Here is a 21,371-nt window from a genome sequence, read left to right as displayed (position 1 = left end):
TATTTATGACGAAAATGGCTATATCCATTTTAATACCACAAGTGGCAAACTGTTATGTCCAGTTTAATGTACTTTTCCAGATAAAAGCAGCTATGTCCATCGTGATATGTTTAAGTCTTACTGCAATGGCCGGTAGTAGGTAATAATACTGAATTCAATGCAACACTCTGAAAACAAGTTGACTGACGTCTTTTCTATCCAGTTTGTCACTAGTAGCCTTACTACAATTTCATGCCTAAAACACAGCAGCATATTAAAATCTGTGCGTTTATTTCAAAACCAGAGCGAAAAACAGAGCAGAATATTAAACCTGTGGCTATATTTTAAAACCAGAGCGAAAAACAGAGCAATGATATGAAATATGAGGCTATATTTCAAAAACAGAGCAAAAAACAGAGCGGGATTGCAAAATATGAAATCTGTGGCTATATTTCAAAAACAGAGCGGAATGTGAAATCTGTGGCTATATTTCAAAAACAGAGCAGAGTGTGAAATATTTCAAAAACAGAGCGGAATTGCAAACTATGAAATCTGTGGCTATATTTCAAAAACAGAGCAGAATGTGAAATATGTGGCTATATTTCAAAAACGGAGCGAAAAACAAGAGCAGAAAGTGAAATATGTGGCTCTATTTTAAAAACAGAGCGAAAATCTGAGTGGAATTGCAGAATGTGAAATATGTGGCTATATTTCAGAGCAGAATGTGAAATATGTAGCTATAGTTCAAAAACAGAGCAGAATGTGAAATCTGTGGCTATATTTAAAAAACAAAGCGAAAAACAGAGTAGAATGTGATAATAATATAATAATAATAAGTCTTTATTTTCCACATCATCTACATTAACAACAACATTAAACAACAAGCAAGAATATATAAAAAACACGAAAAGACAAAAAAGACAAGTAAAATGACATGGAGGAGATGATCAAAAGGCCATGGAGGACAGAAGTGATCATCCCCTAAGACATAATATAAACAACAAGATTTAAATAATGTTTTTGTCACCACAATGAATATATAACACCATTGAAATGACATAAGCATCAATGTATAAATATAGAATTAGCATACAAAATGTGTAGATAAAGTAAAGACATTAATCGCTCTAAAGAAGCATGTACATAAAATTACAACCAAGTTTGATTCAATAAATATTTTTTTTAATTGATTTCTGAAAGTTTTAACATTCATAGCATTTTTTAATTCGAGAGGAAGGTCATTCCAAAGGGAAGGCCCTGATGTCCTGACACCTTTACTCATAGCAAAGTTTGTTTTTCTTTTCTGAATATCATAATCATTGTTTTTCCTAGTTTTGTGGCTATGAATTTCATGTCTTTTACAAAAGTATTCCTTAAATATATTTGGCAAGTCATCATCAATATGTTTGTACATAAGTACATCAAGTTCCAATTTATAAGATTCATATACATTCAATATATTTAGATCAATGAATAATGGTCTGCTATGGTGCCTAAAACTAGTTTTACATATTTTCCTAACAGCACGTTTTTAAAGTTTAAAAAATTCGATCCAAATGTGTTTTACATGCGTTTTCCCACGCTATAATGCCATAGTTTACATATGGTAAAACAAGTGTACAATAAAGGGTATACAATACATGTCTGGTACAAAATGTTTCAGTTTATTAATAATTCCAATATTTCTGGATATTGTCCTTGAAACTCCCCCTATTTGGTCCTTCCATGTTAAGTTTTCATCCATTTGAACTCCAAGAATTACTCTTGTTAAGCTTGTTCCATCCAGTTCAATATTTAGTGCTTCAAATTGTCTATTTGTTTGGTGTTGAAATGGATCAGTTGAATATAATCAGTATTTTGGAAACATTTGATATGATGATAATATTATTGATAACTGTGCTTGATCTTTAATTGCATAACTTGTTCTCTAAGTCATGTAAGTTGTAAACAAAATTCACTGATTACAAATATCCGTTATCACCCACATCTTGAGAGTAGGGGGAAAATGGAGGCTAAAATTTCGATTATGAAGACATTTTTCAAACGTCACCACGGTCAAGGTCAAAGCACATATTGAGATGGGTGTGCGTATGTGATGTGTGTTTGGGTCTATACGTCACATTAGTGGGTATAAGATGCCCTCATTGTATCCCCGGGGTGGGGAAAGTCATTAATGTAACTGCACAAAAGATGATCTCCCGGCCTCTCCTCACATATCGGAGGGTATGGGTCATAATTGAGATCCCTTAATACAGGGTGTATCAAAATGATTGGTACCGATGACTTCTCATTTTTGCCGATTTTTTTTTACTATTTTTTTGTACTAGTTTGGGGTTAATTGTTTAAATATTTGTAATTATAGTACTTTTATCTTCTCTAAGAATTTTAGATCGTAAAGATAGCATATTCTGTTCATAAGTTATATGATTCTAAAGGAAAGTAGGTGTTTTTACACTTTTCATCGTAACGCTGGATCAGTAGCGCACCATTTTCAAAGCTCTATTTTACTACAAATACCTTGTGAGAATGATATATGTTAAAAATCAAGGAAATGTTTAAATTTGCCCTATTATTCATTCATAATATACATATATGTTCTAATCAATATTTATTGGTTGAGAGTAATATTTTGACTTGAATAATTTAGGTGGGGTGAAAGAAGTTTGTGTATCAACACCTTCCAGGGCGGTAATTTAAATTGTAGTATAAGATGCATTGAGATTACTAAGTAGATGGTGTGGCAGAATGGCTATAGACTGTAGACAGTTTATGTTAGGTTAGACCTATTAAGAGCTATTGGAATGGCTCCACAGTATTCCACACTTCTGTGTGGTTTCATAGTGAAAAATTACTGGTTGACACGAAGCTATGGAGAAGTGCAGAGAAGATTTAGAAGACAGTTTCCAAGAGCAATGAGTATCCCATGCAAACATGCTATAAGTTGCAATGTTTCAAAATTTGATATGGGCAGTTAGAATGGTTCCATCCCAGGTGTTAAGTTTATTCAAGATAGCTTCACCCCACACTGCCAGAGTCGTAAGGCAGGGACTTCAGGAACTATCTTTCTAAAAGCATGTGTAAAGCAATTTTATGTTATGTAGACTGAGGTGAGATATTGAAGAGCTTGTATGCAAAAAATAGTCCAGGCAGTGAACCTATTCATTTAAGTAAAAAACATGACTATGTCGATATTCGTTTAAATGACAATAGCTCTCAGACGCATCGACCTATCATCTTCAAAATATTAAATCAATAAGTTAACATGTCCCCCTTTCTATTTATAGTACAAAAATGACATTAATTAGCAATTTTATATTTTTGATATATTTTTTAAAAATGTCACATAGCCCGGTACCAATCATTTTGATACACCCTGTAGTGCCACGTAATGCATAAATCAGTACTCTTTATGTTCTGTCGTTCTGTGCCATTTAATGATCACGATTAAGACCCCTACCCTCAAAGAAACGAGGAGGGGGCCGGGTGGTCATCTTTGGTACGGTTATATTAACGACTTTCCCCACCGCCGGGATACATTGAGGGCATCTTATACCCAATAATGTGGTGACGTATAGATCCACACAAACGTGACATACACAAACCCACCCCAATATGTGACTTGACCTTGACCGCGGTGACGTTTGAAAAATGGCTTCAAAATCGAAATTTAAGCCTCCATTTCCACCCTCCCCTCACGATGTGGGTGGTGGCGGATATTTGTAATGAGTGAAGTTTGTCTGCAGCTTAGGAACAAGTGATGTAATGAAAGATCAAGCACAATTATCAATAATATCATCATCATATCCTATGTTTTCAAAAATGCTGATTATATTCATCTGATCCTTTAATTCTTTTGAGGAGTGTATGTGGCTATATTTCAAAAACAGAGCAGAATATGAAATCTGTGGCTATATTTCAAAAACATACCGAAAAACAAAGCAGAATATGAAATATGTGGCTATATTTCAAAAACAGCGCGAAAAACAGAGCGGAATGGGAAACATGAAATCTGTGGCTATATTTCAAAAACGAAGCGAAAAAACAGCAGAATATGAAATCTGTGGTTATATTTCAAAAACAGAGCAAAAAACAGAGTGGAATATGAAACATGTGGCTCTATTTCAAAAACAGAGCGAAAATCTGAGTGGAATTGCAGAACATGAAATCTGTGGCTATATTTCAAAAATAGAGCGAAAAACAGAGCAGAATGTGAAATAATGTAGCTCCACCGTTAGTGGGCAGCATATACTCTCTGTTTACCGCTCTGTTTAAAAACAGAGCAGATTTCTCTTATCCTAAATCGTGCCATAGATGCCTGGGCCTATAGACCACTTTACATCATTGTTTATCAACAAAGGCGAGGGATTGGTCTGTCGATATGCCCGAACGAACCGCTTCACTGTTCAATGGCTTTCTTGTACTATATGAAATGTGGTGGGAGATTTAAAATACACATGCCCTGAGCAGACTACGATGCGTACGCACACTGCAGGGCAACGAACAATACAAAGTACCATAATGCGTGCGCATACTGCCGGGCAATGACGTCACATGTCAAGTGGTCTATACTAGAAATGGGAAATCAAACTAGCAAGGTTGATTCAAGGTACTACCTTTATAGTAATTGGCTGATCTGCTTGATGTGGACTTGTGATTAAGGTATTTTAAATGTGCAAAGTTGGGTTTGTCGATAAACTTGGAAAATACCTGGGAATTCCCCCCACATTTAGGTAAAGTTTGAATGGAATACATGAAAAAATTGAAATCTCTGAGTCCTTACTGTCCGAGTCCTGCCTGTTCGAGTCCAAATCCAAGTCCTTGAAAAATCATAATCACCTGCTCTCACAAAATGAGCATAAAGTCGCCAGGAAACTACAGAAGACACAGTCTAATAATCATGACAAAATTCAATAGAACACAAAAGACATTGTAGAGGAAATATTGATTTTTGAAGACCAAAGTAAGGAGCCAACTTTACGCTCATTTTGTGAGAGTTGGTCATATAGTGAGTTACGGCTTTCTGGTTCTGAACCCTCGATATAACGCGAATCAGTTAATTAGATAGACCGATGTACCTGACAGCCATGGCACGTTGTTACATGCAATCAATGAATTTATTTTAATGATGCGCCTAAATTAGTGTGGGTGGGAAATAATTGTACATCGACTGTAAAGTGTGTTTTACGTGACATTCTTGTGATTACTTATGGACAGTAGTCTCCCGGTAAATCGTTAATACGCTGTCAGGTTACCGATTCAATGACAGAACCCTTTTCCGAACAAAAGGTACCTCTCGATGAATAGCTTGTCGGTAAATCAAATCGGCACAAAGGATCAATGCGTTACGTAATTTATTGCGCCTCCACGGATATGATATCTCCATGGTACTCCCAGCACACACAATTCCGCGCGTATTTGACACGAAATCTTCATAAAAGATAAGCAGTCAAGTTAGCTCAATCGATAAGGCGTTTGACTATGGTTCAGGGTTCGAACCCTGGCGGTGCCTACGCTCTCTAGGAAAAATTGAGTTAGCTTGAAATTCCCCTGGACAAGGAACTTACTGCTAATTGTCTCGTTGTAACCTGTACGAAACTCGGGGAGCTGATCCTGGTTGCGAAGGTTATTTGTGGAATATCTAGGGTTTGCGCTCTTGAAGCAGCAAAGTCCCTGAATTGTTGTTAAATGGTTTTTGGAATGATGTAGGGCCGTAGTGGTCAGCGACAACCTGTAAAGTGTGCTTGTGGATCAACGTCTAGGCGTTGTGCCTGTGCGTAGCGCACTATAAATCACTGTGCTTATTTTTAAAGCTGTATCTATTTACACTCCGCATTCTAGAAGTGTACACTTAAAAACCGGAAAGATTTTGACCACTAAATCTTGAAGCAAAATGTGCAAAAAAAAATTTGCATCGCACCTGGAATTGTTCCACCAGAAAATGCGTTTTGAAATTGCGTAGCCAACCTGAACTTTTTACATAGGTATGGAGTGTTTTACAAAACTCATTGAGACTGTTATGAATATTCATGACACTGCTGTGGTTGGATCGAAACCAACCAGTCATGCATAATTGAAAACACAGAGAGGCTATACCTAAATACCTCGGGACTGGCTGTTTAAATTATGAGATTGTGTTACTGAGAAGGGAATAAGACGGCAAAAATATGACCACAATAATTGTCCCTAAAGGCAAGTAAAGAAAGGAAATGAAGAAATTATCAGTTAAAGATGGGGTTTGCTTGGGCCATTTGCTGAATGTACTTTCAAAATAGCCGATATTTTATGTGGAAAGAATCTAAATTTTGGAATTATGTTTGATATCCCCATTATCCATGTTTTCCATTTCCTGTTCCAATTCTGTCCTTAATTTAACAGAAAACTTGCCACTTTACACTGCAGCCTCCAGCAGGTTTAGGCTTCAACAAAATGTTTTAGGAATTGTTTAATCTTGCTTGAAAAGACTAGAAGAGTATTCATATTTTATATTGCCAAATGTAACAAATGGTTCACTTCTTACACAGATATGGAGGGATGGTAAAGATGTCAAGTCTTACTGTGCAGCAGCCGCAGACCAGATGGTAACAAAAGACGAAGGATCAGAAGAAACTTGGATTGGCCTCTTTGGTCCAACTAAATATGATATTGTTGTTGATGATGTCCAAATGACAATTACACTTCAGGTATGTACAAGGACTTACAATATTATACTTGGTTGGGTCATTTAAGAAGTTCTACCTAAAACCTCAAAGATGCATCTTGCAACTTTACATGCAATTATACAGGGCGAGTCAAAAAAGTGCAATGGGGCAAAGAAGCCATCTTTATTTAGAACCAGTATGAATTCTTTAGGTGTCAAAATATTCATTAGTGATCGCCTTGTGTGAAAAAATTAAGGAATTAGCATTTACCATTTTGTTTTTATAACACATTGTTGTCTCATTGGCATTGAAGTACAATGGAGTACCCAAAGTGTTATTGCTCCTGGTCTTGATTAATTAGGAAAACATTTGTTGTTATTTTCTCATTTACCTTTAGTTTACAGATGTTCATTCTCTGTAAAGTTTAAAAGCCGTGTATTAAAGACAAAATAGGAAATTTTACATAAAAATGTAATTTCTCTACTTAAGTAGATAAATTAGCTCCAGGTACTTTTGTACTTTGTCAATACTGAGCACTGTTTTCGTCGTTTGCCAAATTGCTATTTAAAAAATACTCTTTACAATTTAAATGACTTATCCTTCACTTTTTAGTAACAAGTACTCAATTGTAATTTTTTTACACTTTCGCATAGATCACTGAATAGGCCTTTAACTTTCACACAAACTGGGTCAGGGCAAGGCTTTTAAATATATTAAATAATGGCATTCTTGTAACGGGCCTAAGGTCTTTTAGGAAAAATGTGTATCTTCAATACGAATGGTCAAAATTTTCAAATGATGGCCGGCTTTTCCTCCCAGCTACATACACTTTAAGTACATTATTAGATTTATAAAGTTTATCTGGAGGACTGTTAAATTTGGTCAAAAATATCACTTTTGTATAATTTGCCATACAATTTGCATTATATCGCGAATTTAAAGAAATTATAATTATTTGATACCAGAAGGACATTCCTCGTATTCAGAAATTTGGTGTGTGTGATGTGGTCTCATGTCATATCCCACAAAATACTGTTCAAACGTTGCTATCCGATCTTAAACAAGTGATGAATCCAGATTCGGCTGTCTGTCAAACTCAAAATTGTTTCAACAATATCTTTGCTCCATGCCACTATTCTTATGTCATTACGATACATGTTTGAGATTTTACTTCCTTTCTTCCTTTCATAGATCATGAATTTGGAACTTACTGACCATGCCAGTTACTGGTGTATCTTTGAAGATAACGTGGGTGGAACTGATGAACCTCAAGTAATAGACAGAGTGGATGTCTGTATTACGAGTAAGTTTATGCATTATTTTGTGGTAGAAGTTGGATGTTTTGTTGAGAATGCTTAAATTACTGGGCCCAAGCATCATCGAGGGGGCTCAGGTTATTCATCTGAAATTTGTCGTGACATTTTACTTCTAAATGTGTGTTAAACATTGTGAATGATTGTTTCAATAAAACCTCTGCATAAGATTTTTTTCTATTGATGTCAGTGTGTACTGTTTTATTAATAAGTGGACCATATTAAAATGTGCAGCATTTGAAGATGTTTATGTTGTAAATACATAAAATATAATATAAATATTCCATCATATAGCCCCTAATAAATGCCTACCTTTTTATTTCAACCAAACAGTTCCATAAATACTGAAAATATCATTTAGTATTCAAAATTCTAACATACCATCGCTGATCTCATGATATCCAGTGTGCGTCTATTATATTGTTAGGCCTTTCAAAAATAAATGTACGTTTCCGGAATGCCGACCATTTGTAAAAACCGCAGACTGTATCGGTATCCTGATATATATTCTTATTAAACTTTTTGCCAAAAGAAAACAAAACCAACTATTGGAGTTAAAAAGTAAGTCAATAATTGATGAACACATTGATTTTAAAACAGTTTTATATTATCAAAGAAAAGTGGACACAAAAGTTGAAAAGTTAACACAAAATTTCACCGATTTGTCCAGAGAGCCATTCCATGTCAACTCCAGGGATGTGCACCGCAGCACCTCGTCAATTTTTTTCTTTTTCTGTGTGGTGGTAGATATTGATGAGAAAGTAAAATCCTGAAAATTTGAGTTTCACACTCCATTTCGTTTTCCCGTGGCATCAATTTGAAATTTAGGGGGGTCAGCGTAAAATTATGTTGAATTTTCAGTTTGACTGATTGGCAATACTTGATGATGCATGATGACGGTGAGGTGACTATTGTGTGCAAAGTAGCTAATTTTCTATTGTTTTTCACGTGCAAAACATTGCAGACTCCACAGTTACAAACCTCAAACTGTTCTCTATACCTTTACAAGTAATTAGAGGAACTCAAGATAAATAAAAAATCCCTTAAAAAGGGATGAGCAGCGACAAAGTTCATCATTTGGCTATATGGGGAACAAACTTAGAGTAACTTGATCTTTGTTGCACGAAACCACTGAAGTGTGAAGTTTTGTGTGATATCATCATTGTAGTAATACCCTCAGCTCGCACCAAACATGCACCCCCACACGCCACTCCGCATCCAAACCCCACCAGCATAGGCGTGGACCGTTAACACATCCCGACAATAATTGACTTACACGTACTAATAGGCCTATTCTTTTCACAACAGTAAGAAAAATAAGGGTTATAGGTTAACATTATTTAGAATTCTGTTCAGATGCAAAATGTATTTATGTGATTATGTTGTAGAAAAATTCCAACTTGAAGTATATTAATGAGGAGTAAATGTCCAATCCAATTTTATTGGGCCCCACGAGCCAAGGTTGCCTATGTTTTATTCGTTCCACGGCAAATGTCATGTTTAAATAACCAGACAAGTGAACTGTATGCATTTATATGTGTTTAAACAATCTTTGCTATTTTTTGTCACATCGGGATCAAATGTCAATATTTCGAACGACAGTACAAGCTAACTATAATTTATTTGGATACATCACAGATTATAGAAGGTGGTGGTAGTCAAACCGTATAGTAGTCATATCCTTGACATCATTCAGAAAGACGCATAGTTTTCACCAAGACTTTCTTGCCATGTTTAATAAACAAAACACACTTAGTGTTCCCTTTTAGCAATATGGCTAAGGAATAGTAGCAATCATGCATACCCTTAGCTGGTGCAATTCAACATAATTATAGGCTTACATCACCTAGCCATAATCATTTGAAAGACAGATGAATCATATTGCATTAAACACATCTTATCCTCTCTGTAACGAATTTTATCTTAAAACCCAATTATGCTATACCATGGAAATAGATCTACTATAAACAGCATGACCCGAATGTCGAAGCTAAAATGTCGTTTGCTGGAGTAAACAATCACATCATGATACAGCTCACTCAACAACACTCTTAAGTTATTAATAACATTCACTAAAGGGTGTCGCAAAAATGTTGTCACAGAGATTATCAGTCTCCTTATCAGGCGGTTTATGCGGGGTTTATGTGGTGCTGTTTCTGATAGTGGCAAATACAGAGCGGGATAAGACTAAACTGCATTTTTGGGTTCATTTTAAGCTCATTTATCGCGTGTTTGTTCAATGGTGTATCAAAGAAAGTCACGGAGAACCACCATTCGTCTGTAGGGTGTTTGGTGAAATTAAATAGGGAGCGCGCCTGGGGGCGCTGCTCCAAAAATAAACCAAAAAACACATGACATATTGGTAAAGCGGTGATTTACTCAACTCCAAAGGACATTGCTAGAGGGCGCAAACATAATTAAACATAATTCTACATCGACAGATTCGGAAAAATGAACCTTTTTGATAATTCGGAATAAAGAACCCTATTTCATTTTCGGAATGGAGAACTTTTTTTTCATATTCGGAATAGAGAACTTTTTTCATATTCGGAGTAGAGAACACGGTGACTTGTTTCGGAATAAAGAACCTTTATTCGTTTTTCGGAATAGAGAACCCATATTTGAATATTCGGAATAGCGAACCTTTTTTCATATTGGGAATAGAGAACCTTTCTGTTTTCGGAATAGAGAACCTGTTTGTGTTTTGGGAATTTTCGGAATAGAGAACCTACGGAATAGAGAACAATTTTTTCGAATAGCGAACCTTTAATTACATTCGAATAGCGAATGGTAAAATTACGTTCGGGAAAGCGAACCTTCGGAATAGCGAACCTTCGGAATGGCGGACCTTCGGAATAGCGAGAGGACCCCCTTTTAATTGCATAATATGTTGGGCAAAACGTTCACCTTCCAAATAAATATAAGAACGAAAACCGTCTCTGCAAGGTCTTGAGATTAATATATACAATATTACTAATTCTAAAAAAGTAAACTTCCTTAATTCGAAAACGTTTTTTGACGATAACCTCTGTGGGGAGATGTGTCGGACTGTCTTGTTTTCTTGGTAGGTATGTGCCAGTTAATTACATTGTACTTTTCCAACAGTCACAAGATCAGAAACACGGGGTGGACGGACTTGCTCCGGTCTCCTCTATGGAATAAAAATTAATATACTGCAATTATTTTTAAGAGCAGTTTTTAGGACAAAATAATGTTACAATATGCGCTTCTGAGGTGTTAAAAACATTTATATACTTCATCAATTTGCAAAACAATTTTAAAAAAACCATGACAAGTTTAGTGAAATTCAATCAAGCTTCGTTTGTTCTTTTCATTTGTACCTACACAGCTAATTGTGCTGATCCTGGTACTCCGTCAATGGGTTCTCAATCTGGTACATACAACCACGGGGATGTGCTTACCTACAGTTGCAATGTGGGCTATACTTTGGTAGGAGCTAATATGCTGACGTGCAATGACGGAACTTATGATAACGTTGTACCGACATGTGCGGGTAAGTGTACTTCAAAAGGGTGTGGTTAAGTGTATTTGAAAACCGTTCAGGTATTCATCAAACTAAATGCACAATATTTTGAAATATAAACTCGGCTCGGTGGATGGCAATAGATATAAGGCGACGAAAGATAAACAATGAATCATCTAGTGATGCATTTTTTCTTTGTATCTGAATTGCAATTGAATGTAGCTTTTACTGGTGATTGCTAGTAAGACATTGATTGATTGATTGATTGATTGATTGATTGATTGATTGATTGATTGCAAAACAATTAAAAACATGACAAAGTCAGTGAAATTCAATTAAAGCCTTAATGTACGATTTCATTCAAATTTTAAATTTGTTATTATATACTCAAAATGCTGAAATAATGCTAGTAATAATTATCGGGAAGAGTTTCTGTCGATTTTGAGCTGAAATAACAAGGTAAAGTGAAAGAAACCCTGCTGGTTATTGTGGCCGTTTAACACGCAGTTCTATAGGAGGACATAATGTCATAATTCTTGAATTATGACATTATGTCGAACTTTGCTCTGTTGACCTACAAACACAACATATATGTGGCTGATTCCATTTAGGTGCAAGTTGGGACATGTGTAAACATTACAAATATGCCAAAAAATCAGGTTTGAAAAAAATTAATCAATTTCATATTATAAGATCGTACAACATTGTATTCTCTATTTGTGTGGCAAATATGATTTTGAATTTCTAAATCATTATCCAAATAGATACAATGTTTTAGGACAGACTTGTTGCAGTCTAAAAAGTTTTTTTTATTGTTATTATCATTATTATAACATGGTAAACTTTAAATCTCAAGTTTACTTAGCACCATACGGGCGTATCACACCAAACCAAATTAATTTTCATTCTCAGAAAAAACCATGGATGGCTTAAAGTAAGCATTAAAATGAGCAGAAATTTGCATAATTTTGACTAAATTTGGATTGGTCATGATTAGTAATATTAAATCCTGTAAGTGAATTGTTTTAATGAGTTTAAGCAGCATTTTCTATAGAGAAAGACTGGCATCATTTTCAAGCAGACTTAGTGATCTGCGCCTTTATAGTGTCAATTATAGTTTTCAGCAGAGAACTTCAGCGGTCTGCCAATTTGGCGCAGTTTTATGGTGTTTAAGCAAGTGTGCTTTTGAGTGGCTAATTGAATTACGTCACCATCACATGGGCACCTCATTCGCTGGTCATTCTGTGTAGCAACGCGTGACCTAAGTTCTTTTTACGCATACAGCGCAGACGATTACCGGTGAAGTAATTTGCTGAATGGTATAATCCCGGCATGCATGACTGCCGAATTCGGCACCTGGGACTAGATTGAATTATATCTTCGTGTCAAAAATTGCCATGATAGTACGGCGAATCCACTCTTTTTTCAATAGCTACGCATGGCGATTCAATAGCTACGATGGTGATTTGGTTCGAGATAGGCCAAGCGACTCAGGCTAAGCATATCATTTACAGTTACCATACGACTATCATATGAGATACCACCAAGTTTCTATTGTACACATTATTACGATTTGTGCATGCTCTAGTACCCCATATGATGTTGCTATTGCAAGAAAATTCGATTTGTTTTCAGGTAAAACCCAGATTTTGTTTTTAATACACTACCTTGAAATTAAATACACTAATTAGCGGCCATTGCTGTTTGATGTGGATACATTTTACTGCATTTTATAAGTAACGATTTTTAAATCGTAAATAAAAATTGTGATATGTTTAATTTTGAGAATATACAATTATATAAAGGAACACATTTAGCCCATTCACCTAAGATCCAGGTGCTTGTGTAGAATATTCAATCACCGTGTCTATAACACAATGCATATGTAAACTTTCTTTATCTGTGTCAATAATAGAGTATTGATTTCAATAGGGAGGGTGAGTTAGCGCAGCCGTAGTTCCCTCGCTTTGTACCACTGAGGTCCCGGGTTCAAGCCCCGGCGCGGCCCAAGGACTCATGTGCACTTGGTTTATCCCGATCCATGCTCGCTCTCGCAGGTTTTCTCCGGGATCTCCGGTTTCCTCCTGCTTTCAAAATCGGTGATTAGTTGTTTCGTTATCAAAAACTTCCTTCACCCAATGGAATTTGGGGAGCTGCAGATAATGGGTGGATGTTACAATCTAAGTGCGGATAGGTTTGTGCCAGGTTCGGCTGCAACTAGCCTAGTTGATGCGATCTGATTGTGATGATTCACCACGCCGCGCAATTACAGCGCTTTGAATCCTCTGGAAAAAGCGCTATATAAATTCCGAAATTTATTTATTTATTTAATATGTAACGGGTATTTTGTGGCCTTTAAATTACTTGTTGTTTAGATTTGACCAAATTTCAACCATGGGACTTTCTCGCGTTGTTGCACTTAAAATGTACTGGGTACTTGTAACCATAATAATCAAACGTCAGTTCAATCCAATAATACTGTTCAGATGCATGTACACTACGCTTTATTTTCAGTTTTTCACTCCAGGTTTTACTCATAGGCATATACATGTAGTAGGTTTATTTTGCTGATGTAGGGTACCAGTACCAAGGACAACCTGCAAAGGGAGAGAAGATGGTGGTTAAGTGTGTCCTTGGTGCTGACTATAGAGGTACTGCCCTTAAAGACGAAATTTGGTAAAAATATGAACTGTATTTGAAATGATTTAATTTACAATTAAAGCACGTATACCAAAAGTCAGGAATATAACTAACGCATGAGCAATAATAAAGCTAAACAATGTGCATCGCCAAAACAAATAAACAATGATGTGCATTATTTATAGCACTCAATCAATAAAAATCATTGAGGTGAAGAGGTGTGCCTTTGTTCACACAAACCTCTAAACATACACACATGGCTATGGATAGGCAGAGAAACAAAGCAAACATGTCTCTTATCAGTGCACATGGTCCTTATCCAAATATTGGCCAGATAGTTTGAAAGGACTTATCTTAACTTTCTTTAAGGAAAATAGTTTATGTATTCCACCCTGTACACTTCAATGCCAGGTTAAACTTAAAGTGATACAAGTATCAGTTAATTTTATACTATTAGTGGCGGGTATAGCTTGAGCTGAGTAACACAAAAAGAATAGCAAAAATAAAACTAACATGACTCAGTCACTTTGTCAATTTTACAAAAACTTAAAATACTGTTAGTAAACTTAAAAGTACAAGGTATGATACTCTCATTCCTAGATAGAATAACAAAATATTTATGTCACATGCCTTTTAGAACACTTTGTTAAATGCCCTAATTTGCCCTGAGTGACACCGAGTATACACCAATTCTATCTATAAAAGTATCATGGACATAATGGGTGACCTGCATGTATATTGTGCTCAAGCACATAGTTCACAAAATAGTAACTCAATTATGAGTTAAATCAAAGATACTAAAATTTGGAGAAAATAAGAATAACAAACATGAATGTGAATAATTTTGAGAAAATCTCTGGACATCTTTTAATGCACAGGAAAGTTTCATAATTCAGAAGCTTAAACATGTTGAATCAAATCAACTATTAATTCTCAAAATATTACATGCAAATCTTAAATGGTGTTAGTACAATAATATTATGAACATCAAAGTAATACTCTTAACTCAATACCTTTAAAATCAGATATCATCATGTTTAGGAATAGTTTTCATAATAATAGCTCATCACACAAATTTAAGAAATTTTGTGAATAGGAAAACTTTTGAAGAACTTTTAGACAATAAAAATCTGTCCGAAACTTATTACGATCTTCACCAAATTCCAGATCATGAAACCTTAGATATGGTAATATCCAAAAATGAGCTTGACTTTCTGAAGCAATCAAATAAAAGCAGTAAAATAAAGACAATAAACTGTTTTGACATACCTGCAAAGGGAGAGAAGATGGTGGTTAAGTGTGTCCTTGGTGCTGACTACAGAGGTACTGCCCAAGGAGCACACCACCAGTAATAAATTGATTGTTATGCAAATTAGCACAGATAGAGGGCAGCTATCCATGTAGGCTAATTTCCATGCAGGTTACACTCTCCCCCGCTACAAGAAAATGGCGTCCCGACATTTAGCGCTCGGAATCGGACTGGGCCAGTTTGATTTCGTGGGCTCGTTGAAGCAGCTTCTGGGTGAATTCTTGGAGTCTTGCACTGGTCTTACGTAGAGCCTTGCCCCGCGCTTGAAGTTGAAGGGCGTGGGCAACAATGCCTGACTGCACCGTGGGTGTATGGTTGCTTGAGGCATCTGGTGCATCTGGTTGCCGTTGTTGTAGTCTTATACTGACCGTCTTGGTGGTGTAGCAGCTTCAGGATCGGTGTCTTTCTCTGTACTTGCAGAAGCTGTAGTAGATGGCAGATGGTTACAAGGCAGCAACATGTTTGTGCAAAGTGCGAAGAGGGCCTGAAGCGGTCTCTGGTCTAACATCATACACTGGTAGATCCGGGTTTACACGTCGCACCACAACATATATATCTGCATCCCATCTGTCGCCGATCTTGTGCTTTCCCTGGATGCCAACCTTCTTCACCAACACTCTGTCATCAGGTTGAAGGCGTTCTCCCTTGACTTAATGTCATATCTGGCCTTGTTCGTGGCTGCTGCATTTGTGGCGTCCTTTGGGCCAGATCATCTTGCATATTCCAACCGCTCTTGAAGTTTTGCTGCATAGCTGGTTGAAGTCACTGGCTTGGTTGGTGGCGGAATGGGTTTCAGGCCAAACAACACATCAACTGGCAGGCGTGGATGACGGCCGAACATCAAGTAGGGTGCAAAACCGGTGGCCTCATGTTTGGTAGCATTGTATGCATGAACCAGAGGGCGTACATATGTTTTCCAGTCTGTCTTCTGGTCAGATGTTAGTGTCCCAAGCATGTTCAGCAACGTCGGCGGTTAAAACGTTCGCACTGCCCATTGCCTTGAGGATGATAGGGCGTCGTCCTGGTCTTGGTGATGTTGGCGATCCGGCAAAGGTCAGCGATGACTTTGCTCTCGAAATTGCGGCCTTGGTCCGAGTGCAATCTGGTTGGAAACCCATAATGAACTAAAAAGTTGTCCCATAGAGCTTTAGCAGTAGTCTGTGCAGTCTGGTTCTTCGTTGGAACTGCCACGGCATACTTGGTGAAATGATCTGTGATCACCAGTATGTTCTCGATTCCGCCTTTGGACAGTTCCAAGGTCAGATAATCCATGCTGACAAGCTCTAAGGGCGCAGTAGTCAATATGGGAATCAACGGAGCTACATGATGTTGTGTTGGCGCTTTCCGACGTATGCATCGACCACATGTCTTAATTCTGTTGGTAACATCTTGGAACATCCCGGGCCAATAGAAGCGTTGACGGGCCAGCTCCAGAGTGCGTTCCCGGCCAAAGTGACCAACATCATCATGGACGCCACATAGTGCCTGGTTGCGATGAGAGGAAGGGACGACGAGCTGATAGGTGTTCTTGCCATCAACTTTCCTCACCCGATGGAGAACATCATGATGAAACTGAAGTTTGTCCCATTGCCGGATGAAACACTTGAAGTCAGGAGACTCATCTCTTGAAGATAAGCGTTTGCCACTTACCTTCATGTCTATGATTCTCTTGATGAGTGGGTCTCCTTCTTGTAAGCGACGCCATTCTTCCATAGAGGTTGCTGGCAATGCAGGTTGTCCGTCAGATAAGGGAGTCTCAGATTGGTCTGGCATGTCTAGAGATGGAGTAACAACCTGAGGGTTGCAGCAAACAGACTCAATAGGAGGATGGCTAGATTCATCATGGGTGTCGACTAAATGATGGTTGCAGAGAACTCTGATGACTTCACTGGTCACCTCAACTGGCAAGCTCACAGCAGGCTGGGTCTTATCCGCCGATAAAGGATGAGGCCGTCTTGACAGGCCATCAGCATCGCCATTTCTTTTGCCGGGGCGGTAAGACAGACTAAAGTCATAGGCTGATAGGGCTGCCAGCCAGCGATGACCAGTAGCATCTAGTTTGGCAGATGTGGTGACATAAGTAAGTGGATTGTTGTCGGTAACTACTTGAAATGGTCGACCGTATAGGTAATCATGGAACTTGTCTGTGACTGACCATTTCAGCGCCAAGAATTCCAGTTTGTGTGCGGATAGTTCTTTTCACTAGGTTTAAGTCCTCTGCTGGCATAGGCGATGACTCGCTCCTGACCTTCCTGCATTTGATAGAGGGCAGCACCTAAGCCGGCAGTGCTGGCATCGGTGTGCACGATGAAAGGCTGGGAAAAATCAGCAAAAGCTAACACCGGAGGATGACAACGTTTGTCTTTGATCGTCTCGAATGCTTGCTGGCAGTCACCTGTCCACTTCCACTCTGGTGTTTCTCTGGCAGCAATCTCCTTCTGCTTCTTCCGTCCTTTCCGTTTTGTTCCACCTAGGAGGGCATTCAGAGGCATGGCTATCTTGGAGTAATCTTTCACAAATTTCCTGTAGTACCCAGCGAAGCCGAGAAAAGAGCGCAGATCAGTGACTGTCGTAGGCTCTGGCCACTCACGAAGTGCTTCTGTCTTCTTTGGATCGGTAGAGACTCCTTCTGAAGAGATAACATGGCCAAGATATCCAACTCGAGGTTGAAACAGGGTGCACTTCGTCGGCTTCAACTTGAGGTGATATTGCTGAAGTCGCTCTAGGACTGATGCAATGCGCTGAAGATGTTCCTCGAAGGTCGCAGAGTAGACGATGATGTCATCGAGGTATACCAAGCACTGCTTCAGGTTAAGATCACCCATGCATCTCTCCATGAGCCGCTGGAATGTGGCGGGAGCGTTGGTTAAACCAAATGGCATCCGATTACACTCGAAGAAGCCCAATGGCGTTGTGAAAGCAGTTTTCGGTTTGTCCTCTTCGTCCATTTCAATTTGCCAGTAGCCACTCTTCAGATCCAAAGAACTGAACCACTTGGCACCGTAGAGGGCATCTATTGTGTCATCAATTCTGGGTAAAGGAAAGTTGTCCTTTATGGTCTTCTTGTTCAAGGTTCGAAAGTCAATGCAGAGGCGAAGAGTGTTGTCTTTCTTTCTGACTAAGACGATTGGTTGTGCAAATGGACTGTGCGATTCCCTGATGGCACCAGCATCCAACATTTCTTTGAGCAGACACCTGACTTCGTCATACTGCGATGGCGGGATCCGTCGATGGCGCTGCTTGAATGGTGTGTCATCAGTAAGGCGGATTTGGTGGCGCACAGCCGTCACATGTCCAAGGTCATGTTCGGATTTAGAAGACATCTTCAAACTTGTGTAGAAGTTCTCGAACTTGTTGTCGTTGATCATTTGTCAAATTGGCATCTTCCAGACCGATGGCTCGACTGCCATACTTTTCTTTTGCTGTGGTAGGAGGAGCGGTAGCATCGTCTGGAAGTTTTGTTGGCATATTTTGGAGTTGAACTGTAGTGGCTGCAGACTGCGTATGAAGTCTATCAGGTGGCCCTACCCAATCTGCAGGCTGAAGACTGCAAAGCACAGACTTCGGATGGATGGTGAGTTGTTTTCTGGATGAGTTGGTTATCTGAACTGGTATATATTGTAGAGGCTCTTTAATAGTCACTGCACTTGGCATGATCGTCAGACTGCTGGAGATACCGGCACGTTGACTCGGTTCAGTGACTGCATCGTAGACACCAATCCCCGGGGTTGACCTCACCATTCCCCACACAACAGTAGTCTGCTCTTGACAAGTTGCTGAAATGCTAAGTTCCAGGCAGTTGAGGACGTTTGTTTTGAGCCAACTTGTTTGTGACATGGTCTGATGAGATTAGTACCAATCACAACTGGAACTTTCTGGTTGTATCTGGTGTCTTCCACCACCAGAACCAAGACACTGAGGGCGACAGGTGGTTGATGTGGAATTATTTTTGCAGCAATCGAGGCTTCAATGTATCCAATATAGGGAACTTTCTGTCCTCCAGCGCCTTCAACTTCTAACAAATCATCTACAGGATATATTGGTAGATCAGACAGCTGGCTCTTTAGAAAAGACTGGCTGATAGTGGTCACCTGAGATCCAGTGTCGATTAGTGCAAGACAGGAAGTCCCCTCAATTTCAATCTCATCTTCATTCGCTGCTCCCACAAGTCTGTCTAAGATAGAGGCTTTGCTATATTTGGTTGATGGTCCTACTGCTCGCCTCCTGGCAGAGGAACTTGTCCGTTTAAATCAGCTTGCTGTGAAAAACTGCGTCCCTGATAAGCAGAATGTGGTTGAGGTGGTGGCTGGTTCATTTGTGATTTAGGTGCTGGCTGGTTATCACCATATGGAGCGGAATGGTGTGAACTGGTATTTCTGTATCCACCACGATAGCTACCTCTGGAGTTGTAACCATTATACCCATTGTTGCCATGGTAACGAGATCGATACTGGGAGTTCTGGTTCCTTTGCCATGTTTGCGGTTGGTACTTGCCGTTCCAGTGCCCTTTATCATTGTGATGAGAGTTTTGGTTATGAGAGTTGTACTGATGAGAGTTTTGCTGATGAGAGTTTTGCTGATGAGAGTTTTGCTGATGAGAGTTTTGCTGATGAGAGTTGTGCTGATGAGAGTTCGGAACCGGGGAGTGTGATTGATTCTGCATCTTCTGCGGTGGCTGTTGCTCATCACATGTGTTGGCACACACCATAGCAGGGTGCCCTGGCTGCCAGCATAATGCACACGCTAGGATGTATCCAGGTGGCGGTTCATAAATGGACACCGACTTCTTTGGCTGGTCGACCTGAAGCTGTGCCATGCTTTCTACCAACTGGGCTTGGCTTTGTTTTGGTATCTTCTTGAGTCTCTCCTCCTCTTTGGACACCGCCTTCATCAAATCGGCTGCTGGGCATGCGCTATCATACTTGTAGTGAAGCGTAGCTCTCAACTGTGCGTTGTGTAGGCCCTCGTAGAAAACTCGTCATAAGCTTGATGAGTGTGTGATGCCAAGGTTGAATCCACAGTGCAGATTTCCTTCAGTAGGGTCAGAAGTCGCATGTAATATTCCTTAGCTGATTCGGACTTCACTTGTTTGTTTGAGTAAAATTGGGATAATAAGGTGTCCCTGTCAGCTGTGTCATCAAAGAGTTCATCCAGGCGGTAAATAATATCATGTACATTGCGACAGTCTTCCACATGCAGTTGAGGAGTGCCTCGTAGAGAGTTTGGGATGATAGCTACGGGATATGTGGGGTCATCCAGGATTAGTTGACGTACCATCCGCTTCCATTCTTGGTAGGTGACCTCTCCAGACTTGGGACGATCGCTGCCAGAAAAGTGGGGTGGCCTACAGGGTACTGGAGGGCGCTGCACTATCATAGGTTGACTTGAGAGTGACCCAAATGGTGAGCGGTCTGATAATCTTGCTGATGAAGACATGTCTGGTCGCCGAGGGGTATCAGGAGTTGACTTCGGCTGGCATGTAGGCCTATCTGGAATTGGTGGTCTTTGTTGTCGACGTCTAACTGACTCGGGGTGCTCAGGGCTCAAAGACGGCATGAGTGGTGTGGTGTCGTAGCTACCAGGTGGTGGAGGCTGTTGGGAGTAGTGTGCCATGTTGACCAGCAAATGAAGGATTAGGAAATTAGAATTGAACAGAGTCAAAGATAAAGCTGCAGGTATGCCAGAACAATTTGAAACTAAAATTTGGAGACAACTGGATTAAGTATAATTTGTTAAAGTGATTAAAAACAAAATAAAAAAATCAAGTAAATGTGCAATGTGCTCAATATGCGCATCCAATTAAGCAAAATTAGGGTCAAATAAATATGCTAGTTTAAACTTTCACTTAGTATAGTAAATATACCTTATAAAATAAGTATAATTAGAGAGGGCGATTTCTTTAATTATACCTTATAAACTTAAACTACACATTTCAAATGCAATTATGAAAGAGTTTTTCAAAAGAGTTCAAAATGCTAATGGTGTCGCATCCATTGAGAAGTTGCAAG

General features: G+C 38.9%; 1 protein-coding gene across 1 annotated transcript in view; it reads left to right on the top strand.

Annotated features, from left to right (window-relative positions):
* The window catches only part of LOC140166986 (uncharacterized), a 73,543-nt gene extending 57,692 nt beyond the window's left edge, over positions 1–15,851 (top strand). The window contains exons 11-14 of the mRNA XM_072190468.1: positions 6,501–6,659; positions 7,809–7,920; positions 11,280–11,444; positions 15,751–15,851. Of these exons, the coding sequence (XP_072046569.1) occupies positions 6,501–6,659; positions 7,809–7,920; positions 11,280–11,444; positions 15,751–15,851 (537 nt within the window). The remainder of the gene's footprint in view (positions 1–6,500; positions 6,660–7,808; positions 7,921–11,279; positions 11,445–15,750) is intronic.
* The last annotated feature ends 5,520 nt before the right edge of the window (positions 15,852–21,371 follow it).

This window comes from Amphiura filiformis, chromosome 12 (genome assembly GCF_039555335.1).
Source record: "Amphiura filiformis chromosome 12, Afil_fr2py, whole genome shotgun sequence".
NCBI classification, from domain to species: Eukaryota; Metazoa; Echinodermata; class Ophiuroidea; order Amphilepidida; family Amphiuridae; genus Amphiura; species Amphiura filiformis.
The sequence above is the reverse complement of the archived record's forward strand: the minus strand, read 5'-3'. Positions and strand labels throughout refer to the sequence as shown.